This window comes from Mytilus galloprovincialis, chromosome 3 (assembly GCF_965363235.1).
Source record: "Mytilus galloprovincialis chromosome 3, xbMytGall1.hap1.1, whole genome shotgun sequence".
In the NCBI taxonomy this organism is placed as follows: Eukaryota; Metazoa; Mollusca; class Bivalvia; order Mytilida; family Mytilidae; genus Mytilus; species Mytilus galloprovincialis.
In genome coordinates this window covers 52,845,766-52,869,369 of record NC_134840.1, presented here as the reverse complement: position 1 = coordinate 52,869,369, position 23,604 = coordinate 52,845,766, and the positions used below count along the sequence as shown (strand labels likewise).

At 31.1% G+C, this 23,604-nt stretch overlaps 1 protein-coding gene across 1 annotated transcript in view; it reads right to left on the bottom strand.

Annotated features, from left to right (window-relative positions):
* LOC143066733 (kinetochore-associated protein 1-like) overlaps positions 1–23,604 on the bottom strand; it is a 68,769-nt gene that overhangs the window by 12,948 nt on the left and 32,217 nt on the right. Inside the window, exons 29-49 of the mRNA XM_076239544.1 lie at positions 23,327–23,402; positions 23,001–23,065; positions 22,086–22,225; positions 21,742–21,819; positions 19,919–20,020; positions 19,282–19,466; positions 18,647–18,744; positions 18,097–18,250; positions 17,420–17,598; positions 16,460–16,561; positions 15,911–16,039; positions 14,900–15,016; positions 14,498–14,607; positions 13,623–13,809; positions 13,154–13,234; positions 11,425–11,520; positions 10,921–11,014; positions 3,908–3,966; positions 3,424–3,643; positions 2,975–3,051; positions 2,639–2,840 (exon numbers count right to left, since the gene is read on the bottom strand). Of these exons, the coding sequence (XP_076095659.1) occupies positions 2,639–2,840; positions 2,975–3,051; positions 3,424–3,643; positions 3,908–3,966; positions 10,921–11,014; positions 11,425–11,520; positions 13,154–13,234; positions 13,623–13,809; positions 14,498–14,607; positions 14,900–15,016; positions 15,911–16,039; positions 16,460–16,561; positions 17,420–17,598; positions 18,097–18,250; positions 18,647–18,744; positions 19,282–19,466; positions 19,919–20,020; positions 21,742–21,819; positions 22,086–22,225; positions 23,001–23,065; positions 23,327–23,402 (2,551 nt within the window). The remainder of the gene's footprint in view (positions 1–2,638; positions 2,841–2,974; positions 3,052–3,423; positions 3,644–3,907; positions 3,967–10,920; positions 11,015–11,424; positions 11,521–13,153; positions 13,235–13,622; positions 13,810–14,497; positions 14,608–14,899; positions 15,017–15,910; positions 16,040–16,459; positions 16,562–17,419; positions 17,599–18,096; positions 18,251–18,646; positions 18,745–19,281; positions 19,467–19,918; positions 20,021–21,741; positions 21,820–22,085; positions 22,226–23,000; positions 23,066–23,326; positions 23,403–23,604) is intronic.

Genomic DNA, 23,604 nt, shown 5'->3' with positions numbered 1-23,604 from the left:
ACCTTGCAAGGTACGCACATACCAAATATAGTTATCCTATTACTTATAATAAGAGAGAATTCAACGTTACAAAAATTCTGAACTTTTTTTTCAAGTGGTCACTGAACCATGAAAATAAGGTCAAGGACATTGGACATGTGACTGACGGAAACTTCGTAACATGAGGCATCTATATACAAAATATGAAGCATCCAGGTCGTCCACCTTCTAAAATATATAGCTTTTAAGAAGTGAGCTAACACCGCCGGATCACTATCCCTATGTCGAGCTTGCAGGCTCGACAAAAACTGGTTGTCCTTTTCAGTCATGGTCGGAATCCGACAATCTCACTTTATCACTGTCGACAGGCAAGAGAGCACATTGGGTGATCTGAACACGAACCTACATCTGAACTATTATTACTATTTTTGGGTCTTTTTCCCATTGTTTTCTTGAATTTTGCAAAACTTTCAGTGGCAAATATTACATGAACATCATTACAAAACATTTGTCTATATGAGTGGAATATTCTTTCACGAGACTGACCATTAATGTGTTGGTTACTATTAAGCAGTACTCTGTTAGACATGTAACTCTAAATAAATACATGTGTGTGTGTGTGTTAAATATTTCTCTTGATGGAGACTTTTAAAGCCAATTGTATAGTATGTGTTCAATTTTTTTGCGCCCTTTTACGGGACGTGTTATGGTATATCGTTATCCGTCTGTCCGTCCGTCGTCAACATGTCAGACGCTTTAACCAATTGGCATTTTGGTGAATTGTTTATATCTATTGACGTGAGCTCCCTTTCGTTTTTTATGAATTTTAGATTTTATGTTTCCGAGTTATAGGGTTTTATTCATTTAAAAAAGGTGGGTTTTTTTTGTTTTTTTTAGTTTTCGGACAATAACTCAATAATGCTTTCAGCAGTCCTCATGAAACAATGGTGAATTGTTCATATCTATTGAATTTAGCTCCCTTTACAATTTTATAGATTTTCGATTTTACGTTTCCGAGATGTGGGGTTTTATTCATTTAAAAATGGGGGATTTTCCAGTTTTCATTTGAATTGTTTTACATTGTCATTTCATGGCCTTTCATAGCTGACTATGCGGTATGGGCTTTGCAGGCTCATTGTTGAAGGTCGTACGGTGACCGACTTTGTTTTCCAGAAAATGGTCTGAAAGGGTACTAAATTATATTGAATATGTGAATATGCTATGAATTCCCAACGTTCTTAGTGTTGATTATGCATGATGATTATGTGTTTTGAATTGATATGTTCTTTTTATCATAAGGGTCTGGATAGAGAGGTATTCATTTTTGAATATTTATTTGTGTTACCAATATTTGTTATTCTTTATATTTAAGCACCTCATCTTTCTCTAATCCTTTTTTTTTTTGGCCTTTTATTCTGCAGTATTTGTCCATTATTCTGTATTCCGTAAACCCCAATACAATCAGACCCTCTTTTATGGACACGTATTTTTAATCTAATTATAACAGTTGTAAAAAATATGATATGTTCATTATCATTTCTACTGCCTTATTGGAACGTCCTCTCGAGCTCTTCGCTATTTTATAAATTAGCAACCTTTACGACGGACCCAAAAACGGTGACGTCATAATACAGTTACGGCACTATAGCGGCGCCGAGAGCGATGCGTATAAACAATAGTGTGATTTCCCTTTAAAGACTTTAAGGAACCTATAAAAAGATGGGAGGCACCTTTTTTCAGAACCCAACCAACCATAATATAATATTGCATTATATATAAAATTCTTTTAAAAATTCAAAGGAAAATGCAACCACCCACAATAAATTAATCCTTTCCACCCTGAATGATTTTTGAACAGACGTAATATACTAAGGGATATATCTATAATACAGATGATCTGTCTATGTTTCTAAGAAGAAATATCTTACTGTGGATTAATTTATTTTCTAGGGCATCAATTTTCGTGATTTGCTGAAAACTTGCATATTCGTGGATATTTGATTTCGTGGTTTTGCAAATCTCTGTATAGAGCCTATCAAAATATATATAATTCGTTGAACATTTGAATTCGTGGTTCACTTGTACCCACAAAACCCGCGAAAATTGGTATCCAATGAAAAATAATGAATCCACAGTACTTAAATTTTGGAAAAAGCATATCAGAATATTTATAAAAAGTTTCATTTGAAGTTGAAGAAAGACAAAATGGCAAATATTTCGCTAATTTAAATTTGGAAAGGTCCTGGATCTTATTGTTTAAAATAAAAAGATTGATATTCTTATAAGACAGCTGCTGTTATGGGGAAATACAATATTGTCTTAAATACAGCTAGAGATCTTTTGGAGAATAATTTTCAAACAAGAATGTGTCCATAGTACACAGATGCTCTAATCGCACTATGTTTAGTGGACCTGAAATTTAGGTCAAAACTTTTATTTGGCATTCAAATTAGAAAGATCATTTCAGAAAGAACATTTTTACTAAGTTTCAAGTTGATAGGACTTCAACTTCTGCAAAAACTGCCTTGACCAAAAACTTTAACCTGTAGCAGGATAGACGGACGAACGAACAAACAGACGCACAGACCAGAAAACATAATGCCAAAAAATGGGGCCTAAAAAATAAACTGCCAATTATACTTTACTATAATTTGACTACCTGGTACATCAGCATCTTCAGTAGTGTCAACAATACAAGGATGTTCGTACAATGCTATAATCAACTGTTTTGGTTTGTCTGCCTGTTTGTGCAGTTCTGGTGTCCGTATTCCATGTAAGAATAATATCTGTTCGGTAGCTAATCTTCTCCACATAGCATTAAACTTAATCACAGCAGCCTTCGCCTTTTCTTTGTCTGTTGTCTAAAAAAATATTTTATAAAGAATTCTTATTGTAGTTAAAATATTTTAAACAGGATAATCAACTTCTAATTTATATAACCCAATCGTAAAAAAAGTATTAGTTATCTATTTCCTGTCAACAAAGCAATACTAACCTTGCTCTCTGGTAATGCTTGGTACCATTTCTGTGCAAGGTATATACAACCTTCTAATCCCATAACTTTCTCTGCACCTGAAATTTGCATCAGTTGATCAGAATATGTTTAAAGAGTTCAGGTTAATCAATTTAAACTTTTTAATATTTTTCTCCCATTTTTGTTGTTTCATCTATCATCAAGAATCAGCTTAGAATTTCAAATATAATCCATTAAGAATAAAAATCTCATTATTTAATTTTTCCACTTTTAGTTGAATTTAAAATTGATTTCTTCCGTTAATTGGCCAACATTACAAGTAATAACAATTCAATGTGAATCCTTTTCGTTTGGCATTCACCAGATATGTCATTAATTTTTTGTTTTCATTTTACTAATGAACTGCATACAATCAACACCATACCAAGAAGCCAATTGCATATTCACTGTCAAATCTGTTGATAACTTACCAGAAGGTAACTGAGTAACCATCCATTTAGCACAAGCCATTGCCATCTCACAATTAGATACCTTCTCCAGTAATGACTTAACATTAGTCAATAGTTCTTTGTTAGCATCTTTCTTCTGCCAATTCCACTGACTTTTGACAGTTGCTGGCTCTTTGTCAGTAGATACATAAGAATTTACCATATTTTGGATGGTTACAATAAAAATCTGATCAGTTGACATCTAGATAAATGAAAGGAAATGTGATGTAATGCCAATGATGAAAGGAAATGTGATGTAATGCCAATGACAGCAATTACAAAACAACATTTTATAACATTCTATTAAGGTTTAACAAAGTTATTGAATTTTAAAATGTTTTAACAGCAGACTATATAAATGTTATGTGCCAGAAGAAAAATACAATCATCATAGTTTCATACTAAAGTTGTCAAATAACATGTAGAAGTATTGAACCTCATCTTACTTAAACCTTATTCTCATTACCTTCAGTGACTGTGAAACAGGAAGCCAACTACTAATTGTATCTTTCCTCAGTTCTGGAGCTTTAAAATAAAAACATTTTATTATGCACAGTGCTAGTTTTAACTAACATGTTAAAAAACAGAAAATCAGTTGGCATAGAATCTCCTGATTTCTAAGAACACAACACCCAGTCAGCTCATTACAGAACCATCCAGTCATATATGGGTCTAACTGTGTATCATTTTCATTTAAAACATATTTCTTACATACACACATTACCTAAGGCTTAGATTGATGATGTTGTAAGAAAATTATAATTTTACTAAAAAGTGAATCAGCAAGAAGTTTACAAAGCTCAGTAAATATAAAGAAACTTGTCTTACAAAATTGAATTCATTTACCTAAGAACTATCAGGAAAACTATTTCCACAATGTATGTCCCATTGCTTATATTTTCTAACTAGTTTCTTAATACTGCTGTAGATTTTTAGTTAGTGATTATCAATAAATTTTAAAATTTCATGTTTACAACCATTGTGAAAAGAGTTTTCTTGATCTTGTAAGAGTTTGAGCTATTTATTTCCACAGAACCTCTCGTACTGTCAAAAACATTAATGCAATAATTGATCCTTTAATATGACAAACATTATTATCTGATTCATGTATATCCACTCCCATTTGTAGTTTATTTTATAAAAGCTCCATTTTAAGATTTATTTCTAAACATATTTTATAGTAATTAAGGTCAAGTAACAGTAAATGAACGCCGTCTAGCGGATTCCGCGAAATATTGCGACGTTTTGTACGAATTACGTCCCTTTGACCAGATTTTGCTATGTTAAAATTGCACCCGGCGACTTTTCGATGAGACAACGTCAACGGTAAATTTCACGGAAAGTATGTTACTTCTAGGAGAATGAACTTGTTTTTCTAAAATTAAAAATTGAAAATGAATATGAAAACAGTCCTGAAGACGATCTTCAAAATGAAAATCAGGACGTAGGGTGGTAGAGTTTGTATATCTGCAGACCAGTTAAAATAAGTGTGAAAACTGTTGCTCACTACTATTTCTACATAATTGTGATGAGAAAAAACAGTGTGGTCTCGGAAGTATTTTACATGTAGTATGTCAAAACTGTCCTTTCGAAAACCCTATATTCACTGGGAAAAGACATCGTCTAGCAGAAAATAAGCAGAAGGGGTGCAAGTTTGGGACATTAATACTAAAGTTAAAACTTAGTATTGTACGGTAAGACTATATCTCCCATATTTTGAAAGTTATCACACCAGTCGGAACAAGTAAAAATATTTTCAAATTAGAGAAAAAGAAATGAACCAAATAAACTAATCAGTCATTCCCAAAAAATGGGTACAATTCGAATGTAGACACTGTTAAAAAATATTTTTTAACTGAGCAGAGAGAGAGTGTTGTTTTCTTCTGTGTCTATATCTAGTCTGTCATTTTTTTAATTTTTACTTACACCATTTTAGTTGTTTTCTAGTTTTAACATTTTTTGTAATACAAGGTAAGTATGAACGTATCGGAGGTAAGTGTTGTATAAAGTCATCTTAAAAATTGCATTAGAGAAAAACACAAGATTTAAATCCAGGCTCATGTGAAATGGGTTACATTTACCATCATAGCAAACTGATTTATACGTATTATTCTGTATATATTGAAAGCAAATACCAATTTTAAGGTCTGAATTAATATAGTGTTTAAAAATAATTCAAATAAGTAGTTTTCACAACTTATTTAGTAATAAATTTAAACTAATGAAATGTTATGCTGTATAATATTTTAGTTTCATAATACAGCTTTCCAGGAAAAACCCTATTATTTATGTTTTGAATCACTTGTATGTATTTTTTATGCTTGTATTAATCCACACCCCCATCTTTGTTACGGAGGTTGATATCAAACCAGTATCTGAATGCTGATACATAGTAACACTTAACTCTTTAATGCTAGCTTTTCTTAACAATTTATTGACATTACAAACTAAAAACCTGTTTTCTATCAAGTTATATGTTTCTTTTACTCAAATGGACTTGTTCTTGTCAAAATCTCCGTAACGATTCATGAGGCTTTCACTCAAAAATATGTTTTACCTAAACCGAATACTGTTCAACTTAATTTTATTAGCTCTATACAGATAATGTCATCTTCCTTCACACCATAATGTATGTATTATACTCAACTATGAAGTTTTGGAGTCAAAATAGTTTCATTTCGAAAATTTCTATCCCCTGTAACGACATTTAAAACCTCCATAACGGACAATTCCAGTTCTTACCAACAGCAAACATATAAATGAATGTAAATATTGGAATTAAATGACAAACAAGACAACAGAATTAAACATTTTTCTTAGTAAATCGTTATCTAAAAAGAGTAAAGTCCTGTTAGAGAAAAAAAACTTTTTTTCCTTAAATTTCTATCCTCCGTTACGTAAATCAATGATGTCGTCTATGATTGACATCACCTTTTGATTTTTATTAGTGATAATTGATGAACTGATTTGGTATCTATAACAATGTACAAGAATTTCAATTGGTATGATCGTGTTTACATGCATCTTTAGATTTTTTTTATTTGCATAACCTCCGTTACATTGATGAGTCCTAAATTATCTTGAAAATGTTTGCCATAAACCGCTGTTAAAGTTATGATTGTCGTCGTAATTACACAAGTTGTGTTGTAGACTATTTTAAATCTAAGAAAATGGCTTATATAACGTTTATTAAACGTTATAATGTTGTTCACATAATAGGGAAAAAACAAGTTAACCTACCTTTCTCAAAACAACATTTTTTTTCTCAAAATCTGTATTTTGTTTGTCTGTTTTCTTTATAATAAATGATGTCTGCTACAAAAATGACTTTCGGCAGTGTCGGCAGCCGCTGATACTGATAAAAAAGTCTGACAACTTAACTGTAAATAACTGCGTCACGGAGGTTATTTAAACGGAGGTTAGTTTTATTTACATTATGCATGAAAATATGTAACAATATTGTTGAGTTGCTTTCTCAAAACTGATTATTGAGAAGCTTTATGGGTGCTTTCAATGAAATAATCATCATTTTGATTTGTTCTTGGTTAGTGCATTCCAAAATACGCGTTACGTAGGTTGGATTCTTATATGCGACAATCGAAAAAAAGAGAAAGAGAAGATTTTTTTTTGATTTTTGTTTCATTGCAATAAAAGTTAAAGGCAGGATTTTAAAATTTGATGTATCAACTTTGCTTAAAGTCACTTTGGGCATGATTTCCAATCATATAAATATGTTTTGACTGTACCTAAAGATACGTTACGGTAGGTTATACGTTTATCGGCGACATTGGTTTAATGGGTAAATCAAAGTGTATATTATAACTTTCGATTCTAAAATATTTTTGTGGATAAAAATCAATATAGTGTCAAATAAAAAAAAGCAAATCTAATCATGATTAAGATGAAATAAAGTATTTTAATTCACACCGATATTTGGAGTTTTTCTTGGCGACATTCGGAATTCGTGTGATTTCCGTATATTGAATAGAAAATCACACAAATTTATTTACGATATACATCACAAAAGAATATAATTTTATTTTAGTATACATATTAATCACTTAGAACACGAAAAAGATTATCTGTGACATATGTTAAGCTTGCATTTTGTGGTTATTTGCCGGCGACACTGAAATTTTGTAATTGTACCCATTTTTTGGGAATGACTGTAATACTGGTCATAAATTCGCCGCTGCTGTCAGTCAGTCATAGATGGCACTAAACTATAATACACTTAAATTAATTAACCTTGTTCACGGTTTTTTAATATTCATACACAGTTTTTAGACTATAACAAATTAAAAATAAGCAAAAATGATGTTTCACGATCATAAATCCATCGCTACATTTTGTAATCTAACGGTTTTTTTTTTTATGTAATGGTGCTTTCTTTCACGTCCGCAATTTCGATGTTAAAAATAGAACACAAATCTTTAAATAGATACATGTACAAATAGTATATGGTTTGAAGATTTATACAGGGCTTAGTATCCTAATAGTATTGACTCGTATGGTTGTCTCCTCAAAGGAAATTGTTATATACATATGGGTAAAAATTAACCGAATAAAAAAAAATGTACCCTAGCTGAAAGTAGCATCTCAAATACAGAATAGAACTGTTCTCAATTCTATTTCACTCATAAAACTTGAAGGTCGACCACCTCTATATCATAGTACTACTATATATATGTATACCGACTGAAAAATATGCACAGAAATCCCGGACTTAAAAACATGAAATCCCGAGGTCCCCAATTTTATAGAAATTTCAATCCCGCCATACTGAAATTCGAAAAAAAGAATAGCCGGATCCATAAAGGATCAATCCCGAAATCCCGTGCTTAAATCACCCGATCCCGGAGTCCCGTTTAAGGTCCCCCTCATTTGTGTAGATGGACTAAATAACAAAACACAATATTACCAGTCATGTCTCAGCTTGTGTGCGATTGTTTTTTTCTTGTTTTTTTTTCGGTTGGGGAAGGGGGGGGGGGGGGGGTATTTTTGTAGGCATATTAAACATAAATATGTACATCTGTTTTTATGTCATATCTCAACCTCCGTATATTTGGTTTCCTCGGAAATGTTTTTACACGATGTATTTTCTGGAAAATACACTGTACTACAAAGACCGTGCAATGTCTTGAGAGAAAGCGAAATTCAGAGAGAGATGCACATTAATGCTGAGTTCACACGTAATTCGAATTCGATTCGCATTAACTAATTCGAATTAGTTTAATTCGCATTCGAAACGTTTAACGTTCTAACGTCAATTTTAATTCGAATTGGAATGCGTGTCAAATTCGCTTTACTGTCCTAACGACGTTAACTTTTAATTCGGATTAACAAAAACGTATTTCTAATGCGAATTAGTTAATTCGAATTAGCCAATTCGAATCAATTCGAATTAAAAAAGAAGAGTGTGTGAACGCGATTAGAGAATTCGATTCGCATTCGATTCGAATTCAATTCGAATTAAAGGTACGTGTGAACGAGGCATAATTTATTGTCACATATAGTTAGATCTCAAAGGGAGTTGCAGAATAACGGATACTGGCGAATGTCAAAATTGAACAAAAAAGTTTGCAAAATTATGAAGAATAATAACGGAAAATAAAATAATTATTTAATATAATAGTGTAGACCATGTACAGAATTAAGAAATCATGTAATGATAGAAGAATTTTACAAAATCGTTAATTGAAGATTTTACAGAATAAGTGTTACATTTAAAGATAAAGAACATTTAGGTCAACACTTCATATGGACCCTTAAAAATCGTTGGATTATCTCGGTGTTTCTGGTCAGTAATGAATAAAAAATCACTGGTCAATTTAAAGGTTGTTGTAAGTGATGCAATAATATTCTTATTTTCCTGTTCCCCTTATGTAACTTCAAGTTTTATTAAAGTTTACATTCATCAAAGCCTTAGTTTAATTTAGTTTCCTGTCATTACTACCCTCCCCCCCCTTTTTCCCTTTTTTTTGTCGCATGTTGTGTATCATGTACTGATTCAATATATACTTCGAGCATACATATGTACACTTATGGAACAATAACCATTTAGTAAACTTTTTAAAACGTTTTTGTAGACTTGTTTTCTTGTTAACTTGAAGATGTATAAATAACCACACGACACTCTTTCAAGAATTTGTAGAATCATTGATATAATGTTTGTTTATATATGTTATGTTAAGCAGCAGTATATGGACAGAACACGTTCTGTCGTGATATAGTACCAAAACACAAGCTATTACATGTTCCGCTGCTTTTTTCAAAAGTGGCCAAATCATATATCGGAACGGAGAAAAAGTGTAAACAGATGACTTACAAGATAGTCTAAGAGATTTATGAATTGGTTACCCAAAAATGACAAAGTTCAACTATCTCTCATTAGAGCAAATATTAATAAAAACCCTGACCACATGCAAACAGACAGCAAAGTACGTTCTAGGATTCAAACTGTCTAGATGTTTTACGGAATAACTATAAACTATAATGGGGGACGCACGGACGGAAGGACGGGCGGCCAGACGGAATGACAGACGGACAGACATACAGGGGTAGTTGAGGGGTGGGGGGCATAAAAAAATATAGATTCAAGTACATCTTTTATTGCGTCAACTTGTAGACAGTAAACCTGATGATTTCTATTTTTAAGTTTTACCATTTTTGCGTTCATGTACTTACAACGCATTTTTGTCTGAATTAGTAATTGTTTTAGATATGTATATTGATAATGGACATACATGTATCACATTTTTTACAACGTATAATTTCTTATTAAAATGTTCCATAAAAGAGGGTCTGATTGGGGTTGACGGAATACAGAATAATAGGCAAAAATTGCAGAATAAAATGCAAAAAAGAAAAAAAAAGAAAAAGTGTATAATGGGGTGCTAAAATATAAAGAATAAAGAATATTTGTAATACCAAATAAAAATTTATGATAATTATCCAGACTCTTATGAGAAAAAAGAATCTATCAATACGAAACACATAATCATCGTGCATAATCAACACGAAGAACGTTGGAAATTATTAGCATGATAACTTGACATTATGTAATAACAACTACGACGTCACGAATTTTGATGTTTTTTTTGCCAAAATGTTGGGTTTGCGTCGCTTCTACAGGGAAAACGAAGTCGTGACAATATTTTTTTTTAATATCATCTAATTCGTAAGACAAAGAGGAAAAAAATATTAATTTAGAAAAAAATTCTATGGAGCGGTTCTCGTGATTTATACAAGAAACCGAAAATTGTAGAAGAAAAATACAGATTTACCCTATATATTCAATGTAATTTAGTACCCTCTCGGACCATTTTAAAAATGGATTTTTCTTGAAAACGAAGACGATAACATATCCTTTTTTTACATTTTCTGATGTATATTTTCAATATCTAATTGAGTTCTAAATTTAAAAAAAAATCTATGGACTAGTTTATTTACTGATACTTGACCTTAATGTATATATACTTATAATTTTCCAAGCATTATGTCCATCTAAGAGTGGATGTAATGGTATCCTGGTACTACTATAGGGTGACAGGGAATCAGTCAATATCTTCATCTATAATGTAAAGTATATTGTTTAAGTTCATTCCAGTTTCTTTCTCAAAGCATATAAACATGATAAAAAGTCAATTCATTATATGTACACTGTTATATATCATGAGTATATAGTCTTATTTTCTTTTGAATTCAATGTACTAAAAACTAGTAAATGTATGTGCAACAAAGTTTTAAGTCCAAATGTTAAGTGGCCTCCATTATCACTGAACTAATATCCATTTCTGTTTAGGGGCCAGCTGAAGCACGCCTCTGGGAGTTGGATCACTTTGCTGTGTTGAAGACCCATTGGTGGCCTTCGATTGTTAATAATTTTTGGTTGGGTTGTTGTTTCTTTGACAAATTCTTAATTTCTGTTCTCAATTTTATTTTGAATTTGTCAGTGAAATATGATATGAAACCCATGCTTACCTCTTCATTATCTTTTTGGTGTCTGTAGTTAATTTCAAATTCACTTGGTGGTGCTCTTCTCTTGTACTGCTTCAGGTAAAATAACACCTTTGCATGCTGTAACAAATTATTTCAAATGTATTGGACAATGATTTTATCAAAAATTATTCATTACAGGTAACAGTTGAATCCTTTTTGAAATTTATTACATGGAAGTTGAAGAATATTGTAAAAAAAATAAGTTGATTTTTTTTTAATGATTAATGTTTATAATAAAAGTTGAACTGAAAACACACAATCAGAAGAAACAGTATGAACGTAGTTATCATCTTAACTGCAATCAACATTTTTAAATTGATAGCAATATTCAAATCTGGTACAGTAATACCGTACCTAGTTTGGCTATATGAAGATCTTATTTTGCAGATCTTGATTTCTTTTCTTTTACCTACTCTAATTTTTGACAAACATGCAAAAAATTTGTAAGGGTTCCGCGGAACCCAGTGTCTCGCCTATTTTTGCTGTAAATCACAGGCTCAACAACAATGAGGAAAAAAATCAATAAAAATATTCCTCTTGTTACTATTTTATGATCGTAAGAAAATCTAAGTCCATTTGAAAGTAAATTACAGAAAAAAACAGAGTAATCTTTTTACAAACTTTACTTCTGGATACAATCTTATGATCATAAATAAGGTTATTTCCAAGTTTGGTACAAACCCAGGATAGTTTAAGAAAGTTATTTAAATTTTAAAAACTTTAACCACAGAGTGAATGTAATGGTTCCCTGCAGAAAAAACTAAGTCCATTTATAAGTAAAATACGGAAAAAATTAAATTTTATTTTTACATAATTTTCTTCTGGATACTATCTTATGATCCTAAACAAGCTTCTGTCCAAGTTTGGTACAAACCCAGGATAGTTAAAGAAAGTTATTAAAATTCTAAAAACTTTAACCACAGAGTGAATGTAATGTTTCCCCGCAGAAAAAACTAAGTCCATTTATAAGTAAAATACGGAAAAAATGGAATTTTATTTTTACAAAATTTACTTCTGGATATTATCTTATGATCATAAACAAGCTTCTGTCCAAGTTTGGTACAAACCCAGGATAGTTTGAGAAAGTTATTAAAATTCTAAAAACTTTAACCACAGAGTGAATGTTTTGTTTCCCCGCAGAAAAAACTAAGTCCATTTATAGTAAAATACGGAAAAAATGGAATTTTATTTTTACAAAATTTACTTCTGGATACTATCTTATGATCATAAACAAGCTTCTGTCAAAGTTTGGTAGAAATCCAGTATAGTTTAAGAAAGTTATTAAAATTTCAAAAACTTTAACCACAGAGTGAATATTTGTTGACGCCGCCGACGACGCCGACGACGACGGAATGTAGGATCGCTTAGTCTCGCTTTTTCGACTAAAGTCGAAGGCTCGACAAAAATGGTTCAACAACATCATTCAGAGAAAATAACACCACAAGGGGTTAATTGAAGATTTTCTACCATGGTGATTTCTTTGAAGATCTCACTGTTTTGATCATATTGACTGTTTATAAAATATCTCGATCAGATAATATTTTCAAGATATTAACCAAAACTTTGAAATTTGGTTGTTCATATTTCAGGGGCAATAAATCCAAAATAAGTAGTCGATTTGTCTTGAAATTCCATATGAATTAAAGACTTTCAGGCACAGAGAAAGACCTTGACACTACTTTGAAACGAATAAAATGAAAATTTTCATTACCTTTTCACTTTCTGTTGTATCATTTATTCTTCTCATTTCTTCCATCAAGAAATCTAATTTTTCATAATCATATGGATCAGTCTGTAATTAAAAGAACAAAGACTCTCAGAGATAACTTGACAAAGTAAATGAAACTCTGGGTGTTCTGAACTATGACAATTTCAAAGGAAACAAGAATGCATGTGTTGAAGTGTTAATCATACCCTGTCTAGCAATTCAAAGTGTTGGAAATAAAAAAAAAGGGGGTGTCTCACAAGTTACATTGAAAACCAGATTCATTACTTGTATGTTCAATAGTAGAAGAAAAATGTGTGACAAAAACATATAAATTCATTAATTAAATGAAAACTAATGGAAACATCAACTAGGTGTCTAACAGATCTAAAAAGCACTAAAATGTTACAACTCATCACTGTCAAGACCAAACTTAAGTTTTTGAGATTATATTACGAGATAATTGTCATTTTACCTTATAAAACAATTTGCGTAACTTGTCATACAATGTATCCTCATCACGGATACTATCTATAGCTGTCTTAGCTTTCTTCAGCTGTATCTTCTTTACATCTTGTCCTGACAGAGTACTATGTTCTGTTGTAGTAAATACATGCTCCAGATACATAAGTAAACCATCATCTGTGTCAACTTCAAAGGCTCTAAAAAGATGAATTTCATTTGAAAAAAAACCCCTAAAAATAACAATTGAGTATGACTCATATAAATACACAATTGTTATAATTAATCAATCATGAAATTGAGGTTAAATAAAAGAAAATTATGAAAAATCATTTAAAAAGTAGGGCATACCATTCCTTAAAATTTCATATCACAGTAAATTTACAAATTGTTGTAAAAATAAAACATCTTTTCCTTTCTTTCCAGGTACACACTCTTTGATACTCTATAAGTTGCTATAGCATACAGAATGACATGACAAACAAATCTTACTGGCAAAAGTCAATGATCAACTCTGTGTCAGCCCCAGCAGACTGAGCCACCTGAGGTAGTAATTATAGCATACAGAATGACATGACAAACAAATCTTACTGGCAAAAGTCTATGATCAACTCTGTGTCAGCACCAGCAGACTGAGCCACCTGAGGTAGTAGTTGTAGCATACAGAATGACATGACAAACAAATCTTACTGGCAAAAGTCTATGATCAACTCTGTGTCAGCCCCAGCAGACTGAGCCACCTGAGGTAGTAATTATAGCATACAGAATGACATGACAAACAAATCTTACTGGCAAAAGTCAATGATCAACTCTGTGTCAGCCCCAGCAGACTGAGCCACCTGAGGTAGTAGTTATAGCATACAGAATGACATGACAAACAAATCTTACTGGCAAAAGTCTATGATCAACTCTGTGTCAGCCCCAGCAGACTGAGCCACCTGAGGTAGTAATTTGGCCTTTTCACTCACTGGCATCTGGAATGCATCCTTAAAACTAATCTGTAATATAAAGAATATATTAAAAGAACTAAAATCTTTTATCATTTACTTATTACAAGTGTTCTTCAACATACCAGTCTTCTGGAATATATTTCAACTTTACAAAAAAGGTTGAATGTCTAAGTGCTTAGTTGACTTATATATAAGTTTTTTTTCTTTCTTGAAAACAGATGTCTTGCATAAAATGAGTCATCAACTAGTATATATTCTTCTGGACAATAGATGATCAGTCATATTAAAAACTGAAGTGCCATAAGCTAAGTATTAGAGAACAACTGAATTATATAATTACCTTTATTTTCGCCAGTCTGTTTCCCCATTTGGCATTGACTTCTAACCTTTGACACATATTAATTATATTAGGGTCCTTGTAAATTTCCCCAGCACCAATACCAACATATGAAATAGCCTACAATATAAATCTTTATATATTTACAGTTGAAAACAATAATGCATTAAGAAGGAAATAATGCAAAGATAAAAATCTAAACTTTTAATGCTGAAAACATCAATTATATTTAGTAAACAACAACAAAATAATTCATTATACCTCAGTTATCATTTTCTATATAAAATAAATACACAATATTATTATTATTTTTTCAAATTGAAAACATTGAACTATTTGACTGGTCAATAGTTTCCAACTATTGGACCTTGATGAAACTATTTGACCGCAAGCTTCATCATATTTCACAGAATTTCAAATGTGGCTACAGGATTAGAGGATTTTGAAAATACCGCTGGAGTAACAACGTTGCTTTTTACCCTATTGTTTCTAGGGTTGTGCAGGACGTAGCCTTAGCATTGTAGTTTCAGAATATTTATGAAGCAAACACTATGGTTGGATTTCTGCATTATATGTTACGATAGTTGATTTATCACCACCATTTATTGTCTGTTGTCTTTTTCGAAATAATAAAACACTTTTTGACTGGATATTCTTGGAAAAGTAAGTTTATTGTCCCCTCGGATACAACTATTGCCCTTGCCTACGCCTAAGGACAATAGTTGCACCTCAGGGACAATAAACTTACTATTCCACTCATACCCAGTCAATAAGTATCAAATATTCTTTCATCATATAATTCTATAAGCTTTCATTTCAATGATGTAAATAAGACTACTAGATTGTGAAAAATGTGGTAGATATTGTGCATTTCCATTCTTTAAGAAAAAGATGTCTTTATTAGGCAAGACAATAGGAATTAATAATCTGTTTAGCAAAACTTGCAGCTAAATGCAGAAACACACTAGTTTATCAAAGATAAAGAAATTCTCTTTTCCCCTACAAATAGATTACCCTTAGTCTTCTATAGTTATGGCCAGATGTTTTGATAATCCTCATCACAGCTTCCTGTCCATCTCTCTTTGTACCACTTAATACATAGGCTAAGGCTAGGTGGTGGTCTTTAAAGTTGTTGCTAAATATCTTAAAATATACAATGACAGCTGTATTTCTGTGATATGTCCAAACACAAAAAAGTTCACACATATGAATAAATACTAACTCAACATAAGGTTTGGTGGAGATTTTACAATAGGTAGGCCATTAGAGTATCAAGCATAGCAAAAGCAAAAAATGCCATTAGAGTATCATGCATAGTAACAACAAAAAATGCCATAAGAGTACCAAGCATAGCAATTAAACAAAACAAATATCAGTAAAAAATAACAAACATTAAATTCAACAATAATTCAAAGGATTGTTTTCTAATTTGTAAAAAAAAGTTTGAAAAAATATTTCATTTATCATAGAACTTGATATCTTTGTTTTCTGTACACATGGCATTTTGTGACATCATGGTAACAGTCTATTATTGTATCACAGAGATGAAATAAAGTGGATTACCTTCATCAATACACCAGTAGTAAACTCTTTTATCAGAGGTGTAGTTGTTTTAACTATTCCGTCCAAATCATTTTTCTTCTCTGTCATAATTTCACTTATTGTCTGTAATGAAATGAGAAAAACTTAATTTGAAACATACAAATATTAAAGAAATGGTATAGAAACAGTTATATTTAAAAGTCATGACTGAAACAAGGTACAAATGATTGGAAATAAAATTCCAAACACCAGTCAAATTGAATTTGAAATTTTCAAATACCAGATTAGACTTTTTAACATTATTTTGTCAGAAATTGCATTTTTGAAGGTTATCATCTATAGGCTAAATGAATATACCAGCATCAGTAATACTTAATCGATGTGTTACTATCTTCAAAAGGAAGCTGACACTTCAACAAGGACATTACTGAGACATATTCCAGTCTGTTGTTCAGAAGCTATCAGGTCTACATTAATATATACCTAAGTTCACATCCAGTTTTATTGTGGGGTTAGTGTCTGTGAACTTGTTTATTTTTCCCCATTTTTTATTTTGTGCCATGGCATTGTGTTTTTTCTTCTCCTTCTTCTTCATCTTATGAGTTTTTAATGTCTCTTTTATGAACAAGTGGTTTTTGTATTATACCTTTCAGGTTAACACGTTATTATGAACAACTGACTCAATAAAAATATCATGTCAACAGTGAACTATACTCCTGGTCACGGCACCAAATAGTATTGAATAAATGAATGTCTCTATACTTGGTTTTGTGTTACAATTATATTCAAAATCTATATCTAAGGTATATACCATACAAAGGTACAAAGTAACTTCATTAACATAACACGTAAATACGGGAAACATAACATAAAATATTTGCACTATATTCTCAACATACAGATGCTATCATAACTACAGTAACCTGCTTAGTTTTTTTTAGCTTTATACCTATATGACCCACATTATCTAAAATATAGTACCTCATTAATAAGCTGAATTCCCATCTGATTTACTAATGATATCTGATGGACAGTATATAACATATGAAGTAGAGTTTGGAAAGCTAACTGTATGTGGCTATTATCCTTTAGGTAGCTCAATACTGGTTTGACAGAAGTTGTCAACTTTTCAATGCATTCTGCATCCTCTGTAGTCCCATCTTAAACATAAAAAAAAATTAAAGACATATTTAATTGAAATTTATAATGAAAAGATGATTAGTTTTCCCTAAGTTATCATGAGAGGCTTGCCACTAGACAAAATAAATGAGGTCATAGTCAAATGATTTATGTCAGACAAATATGAGTACGTTAAAAGCATTTTATAAACAAAATATACTGACGTATTACTTATGGTATCTTACTGATATAACTGTGAAAACTAAATGTTAATCAATGAACCAAGAAACGAGTTCAAAGTCAGATTAGCCCTGTAAGATTGTCATATACAAATAACAACCATTCAATACCACATGCAGTTGATTTATTTTTTAAATTATCCGAAAAACTGTCTAAATCATGAAAAACTTCTAAGTTAAACATTGAATCCTGGAAATGATCAATTCAACCCTGTCAGATGAACTAATATCAAATAAAGTTGATCTCCTAAAAACATTGCCAATTAATGTATACCATATAAGGTTTCCATAAAAACATACCAATAGTTGGATGACACACACAATATTGTGAGATGAATGGTAGAATGACAGTGGAATTCATCACAAGAGCATCTTCTTTAAACATGCTGTCTGACATCCAATCAGAAACCATTTCTACAGATGGAGTTACCTTCTCTTGGTTCATTTCCTCCTCCTACAAATAATTAGATTTAATTCAGACAATCAATTTTATAATAATAATAATTGTAATATACAATCAAATCTGTATTAAGTTACATTTAAAAAAAAAACTTGTTTAGAGAAGAAAACTTAAAATGGGACTTATGACTGTTCTATCAGAAGTGCTTTATAGAATGACTGTACTTCTAACAAGATAAAAAAATAAAACATTTTCCGTTGCTATCATCAATTTCAACCATTGTTGAATCACTATTTAATATTCATCTCAAATTTTTGTCTTCTTCTAAAATTACAAAAATCTGGCATGCAATTCAAAAACTGAAAAATTATTTTGAAAAATAATCAGGTACAACTCTTTGAAAGAATGATCATCCATACAATAAAATGACATTACATGTACAATTTATACCTGTTCACATATACTATAGTCTCCTGCTTCACACTGCTGACTTACAGATAATGCTAATGATGCTGCTTTGTTTAAATCTAAACACTTCATAAACAAATCTGAAAACATTCATAAAGTTACTTTTTGTAAATGAGCCATTCATTTAAATGTATTTCTTTCTTGACATTATAAAAACCATCAAGGATATTATAACAAAAGAATGTTAAATACATACATCCTAGTTTTACTTTTCAGTAGTGCCTGTCATGTTGATTGGCCAGTAAATATCTTTGTTGCACCCCCCCCCTCCCCCCCCCCCCCCCCCGCCCCCACCATGTCCTATTTTGAAAGGGGTCATCATACAACAAGCTGCAAATACATAGTCCATTTAACTTGTGTTAAAAATATATAACATTTTGAAGTTAAAGACCATATCTTCTGTTTAAAATAACAATGACCACACTGGTGTGTATGCAAACCAATTGACAAAACTTTGAAGCTAGACTTCCTGAAAACATAACAAATCCTTTAGAAGATGGTATCTGTGTTATTCATAATTGTACTGGAAAGCCACTTATATAGCATCCTTGAATTTGTATTGGTTTTAGAACTCTATGTACATGCCAACATTAATTCACAATATCATTCTTTCATACCTGAATGACCACTACATACAACTAATGCTTCTGATGTCAACATGTATGTAACTTCAGGTAAACTTCTAAGTTGACCAGCTGTCAGGTCACAGTTCTCAGAGTCAGCTTGCAGCTTTAGGAATGACAGAGCTACACTGTATAGCGTTTCAGCAGTCTCCTCTGTACGGTCAGACTCAAGTAACATACTGAAAGTACAGTAATATAACAGTTGCGATAGTCTTACAGAATCTGTATGTGAATGAACAATGTGACAGTATCCAATACATTATCTTTAGCACAGTGTTAGCATATGAAAAGCATTTTCTGATTACAGTAATGACTGTAAATCAGAAGTTGTTGCTTTCATTTATTAATGCAGTTTTGTCATTCTAGACTAAAATGTGATTTTCATTTTTGCAATATTGAGAAAATTCCAGTTTAATTCATATAAAAAAATTCAAAATGCGAGTTTTAATTATTGAGATTATAACCCTGTAACATTTTTTTTGCAGAAATAAAACATTGCAACAATTTCTGAATTTACAGTACCGGTATCTTATATATAGGAAATTCAGATAACAATATCTGTTTCATTCCTTTAAGACACTATGGTACAATTTTATTGTGTTCTCCCTAGTACAATCTTTATCATCCTTACTTGCAGTATTTCAATGCGGTCTGAATTCCACCCGTCTTTGCAGCTTCTATGGCAAGTTGTCCTTGAATCTTTACATGGGAAATTTGTAAAATATCTGCTAATCTGTGAAATATATAAACATTATTGAAAAATCATTACACCAGGGTTTTCGATATCACAAACTAGTCAAAACATTTACTAGATTTTATAATCGGTATAAGGAAATAATTCGTAAATATAACTCAACATGCAGATATCTTATAAGTTCAGGTATTTCACATCCAATCTTTTATGGTAATATTCTTTACAAAGCTAAAAAATGTCAGTATTCACCTCAAAAGCTAAATAAACCTTTAAACAGACTTATTTTAAAAGAAGGGATATAGTTACGATACTGTTGTCAGGTCATTAAAGATTGCATATTTTGGCTTTAATATTGATTCACTTGGCTCAATATCTTTAATTGTTCTTACATAGGCGGTAATGGTAACATTTTTTCCTGTAGCTCAGTCCATATCGTTAACTTGGATATGTATGATAGCTCGTTTCGAAGCTGTGACATTTTCACATATGTGGTTAAATTCTCGGGGTACGAAGTGAGATTACTTTTTCCGTAAATTAGCAAACCCCGAACATCCTTTTGTGATGCAGCTCCTTGTGGTAAAATATCCCCTTTTTAACACAATAAGTTCTTTGAAAATTTAATACTTTGAACACATTCAATAGCTCCATAGTTTTTACACATTTATTCTATGTTCCTCTTCTTTCCTAATCACCACAAATGGTTAAGTTCAGTCATTTGTTAAAAATAGAAACATGTCCAATATCACTACACAGAGATTTTTTCTTTACACATGACTTTTGAGTTCCTCATTTCGAGGCGCATTAGGGATGTTGTCCCACTTATAAGGTCTTTGCATCGGAACTAAACACATTTATTTAAAAAACAGTTGTTGGCATGACACGGGTTATGTTCTTCTCATATATTTTATGATAGTATGATACTAAACCCCTTACGGTCGGGATTGTGCCTGATATTCATATGATGAAGACATATTCTTTCAATCAGTTTAATTGAGGTCAGTTAACTGCTAGTAGTCTGTTGTTATTTATGTATTACAGTACTAGTATACATATTTTTTAAGGGGCCAGCTGAAGAACACTACAGGTACGGGAGTTTCTCGCTACATTGAAGACCCATTGGTGGCCTTCGGCTGTTGTCTGCTCTATGGTCAGGTTGTTGTCGTTTTGACACATTCCCCATTTCCTTTCTCAATTTTATGTTGTTTTATATCAAAATAGATATTTCAATGAGTTTGCATGGATCTTACAGCTCGAATGCATAATAATGTATAAATTCAGATAAATTTCTATTTATGGCAATGGTGTCATTATATGTTGGATGGTGTCATCTTAAAAACTCTGAGAGGAAACATTAAAGGATTAATTCACTCACATTTAATGGTATTATCTTACAGAACTCCAGTAAAAATGTTCATTTTTGTCTTGAATTATCCTTTTTTTTTTATTTACAGTGATGACAGCTAAGCTTGCTTGGTAGCAGCAACATGTTTTGTTCTTAGATATAACTTGTGATGAAGCATTTCTAGTATACAGTTACTGTAGATTCATGTTTATTTGTGTTATACCAGTTAGTGGTTACAGGTGAACCACTAATCATTTGTATTATCTCAGGGTTTAGACTTCAGCTGTTTTGATTTGAATGAATTCCATTTCAGGTTTTCTGTTGTTTTCTTCTTTAATATCTCATATAATCAATAAAATCTGATTAAGTAATGTTAATCTCAACATCATTTTAATTTTGAATTTCCTCATAAATTTACCTGAAAACTTTTGTTTTGCTTGCTTCTTTCTGAAATACAAATAAAAATACACAAATAATTGAGATGAACACTTGAATTCTATCATTAACTCAAAATAAACAACTATTACCTGAATTTCAAACTTGTATTTTTTTTCTTTTTCTTTAAACTTTCTCAGTAAAATTAAAGTTCCTTAGACAATACACATCAACAACATAAAACATCATTTTCCAATACTTGAAGGACCTAAAAGTGATCTTCAATATTAAACTTGAACTCAATTTTGAAAATCATAAGTTATTCATGGAAACTGTTAGTAGATGATGGCCTATCTTACTTCACATTTCTAATGATTGGATTTTTGCCTTCTGAATACCTGGGTAAAAATACTTACCTTCTTAGATTCTCTTTTAATGAAGAACTGTTTGGCATAGGTAACTAGTAATTTGGTCCTGATATTAACATCACAGTACTGATCTATGGTTATATACTGGTCATATTCTTTCTAAACAATTAAAACAAAATCACATTTATAAAAACAAAAAAATAAAACAAGCAGGATTAATTCATTCATTTAATGTTGTTGTAGAAAATTGATCAAAAATATTTAAATGCAAATTTTGATTTTTTCTTTAATGTTCATAATGTTGTATTTTTGTGTATTTACCCCAGTTTAAAATCACCATATGTGTATGGGTTTTTTTTTAATTTTATCTTTAAAGCAACCATGTCTGTGTTGCATTTATCCTAAAATGTTGAAATCAATCATCTAAGAAATACATACATGTACCTATGATCATCATCCACATAAACTTTAAATATGATTTGAAAACATTTGATTATCTCATTCGCACAAGAACTATAATGTTCATTTTTGTATTTTGCTTTTATTATGAGTATGTAGCTTTGTTATGGGAACTATGACAGAAATAAATTATCATTAAATATCTGCAAGTTTGAATGCTACAACAGAATATGTGAAGTGAAGTTTTAGTCACTCTCCTTCATAACCATGCTATCAAAAGTGTGGGTTTTTTAAGTTCGAAGTTTAACCTTGGTGCTTGAAATTGACATAATAAGAGCAATCTATCAACTGTAAAATATAAATACCATATCTGAACATCTAGGGATAATGCTGCCATGAAAATGATACATATGGTGCAACAAACAAGACATTTATCACTTGTGAGATAGACTATAGACAAATACATGTATATGCATGCTTACCTCCCCTTTTATATCCTTTTAATAAGAAGAAAGTAATAAACATATGTTTCTACCTGAAGAGCCAGTAAACTCTGTAGGACTGTCAGAAGATTTCTTAGTTCATTAGACTTCATGTAATCTGCAAAATAATTTATACAGAAATTATAGCCATCAATGGAGGTTGATACTTTATTCACATCAGATACTTTTATGTAATGCAATCTGTTTTAAGTTCAATAACAAAATAACAGATTTTTTTTCTCAATTTAAAAAAAAAATTTCATGAAGAAGTTGTCAGAGTATCATTAACCAGGATTAATGAGGGTATATGACATAAATTTTCTTTTCAAATGCTATTTTATTGATCTTTTTTTTACTGCAACCTTAAATATTTTTATACCTTCCTCAAGATCAACAATAAGTTTAATGATGTAACTTCCTGCTTCGGTGAACAATGTTTTCTTTTTGTGTAATTCCTAGAAAAAAAGAACAAGGCAATATATATTGATTTTTTTTATATAAAGAAAATCCCATCTGACATCTAATTTTACCTTTTTATCACAAAGAGAATTTTTTTTAATGTCATGGTTGTAAGTATAGGGTATTAAGCACTGCTAGTCTGTTATCTATCATTTTAAAATTTAATGCATAAAAATGACAAAAACTTGTATAATGAAG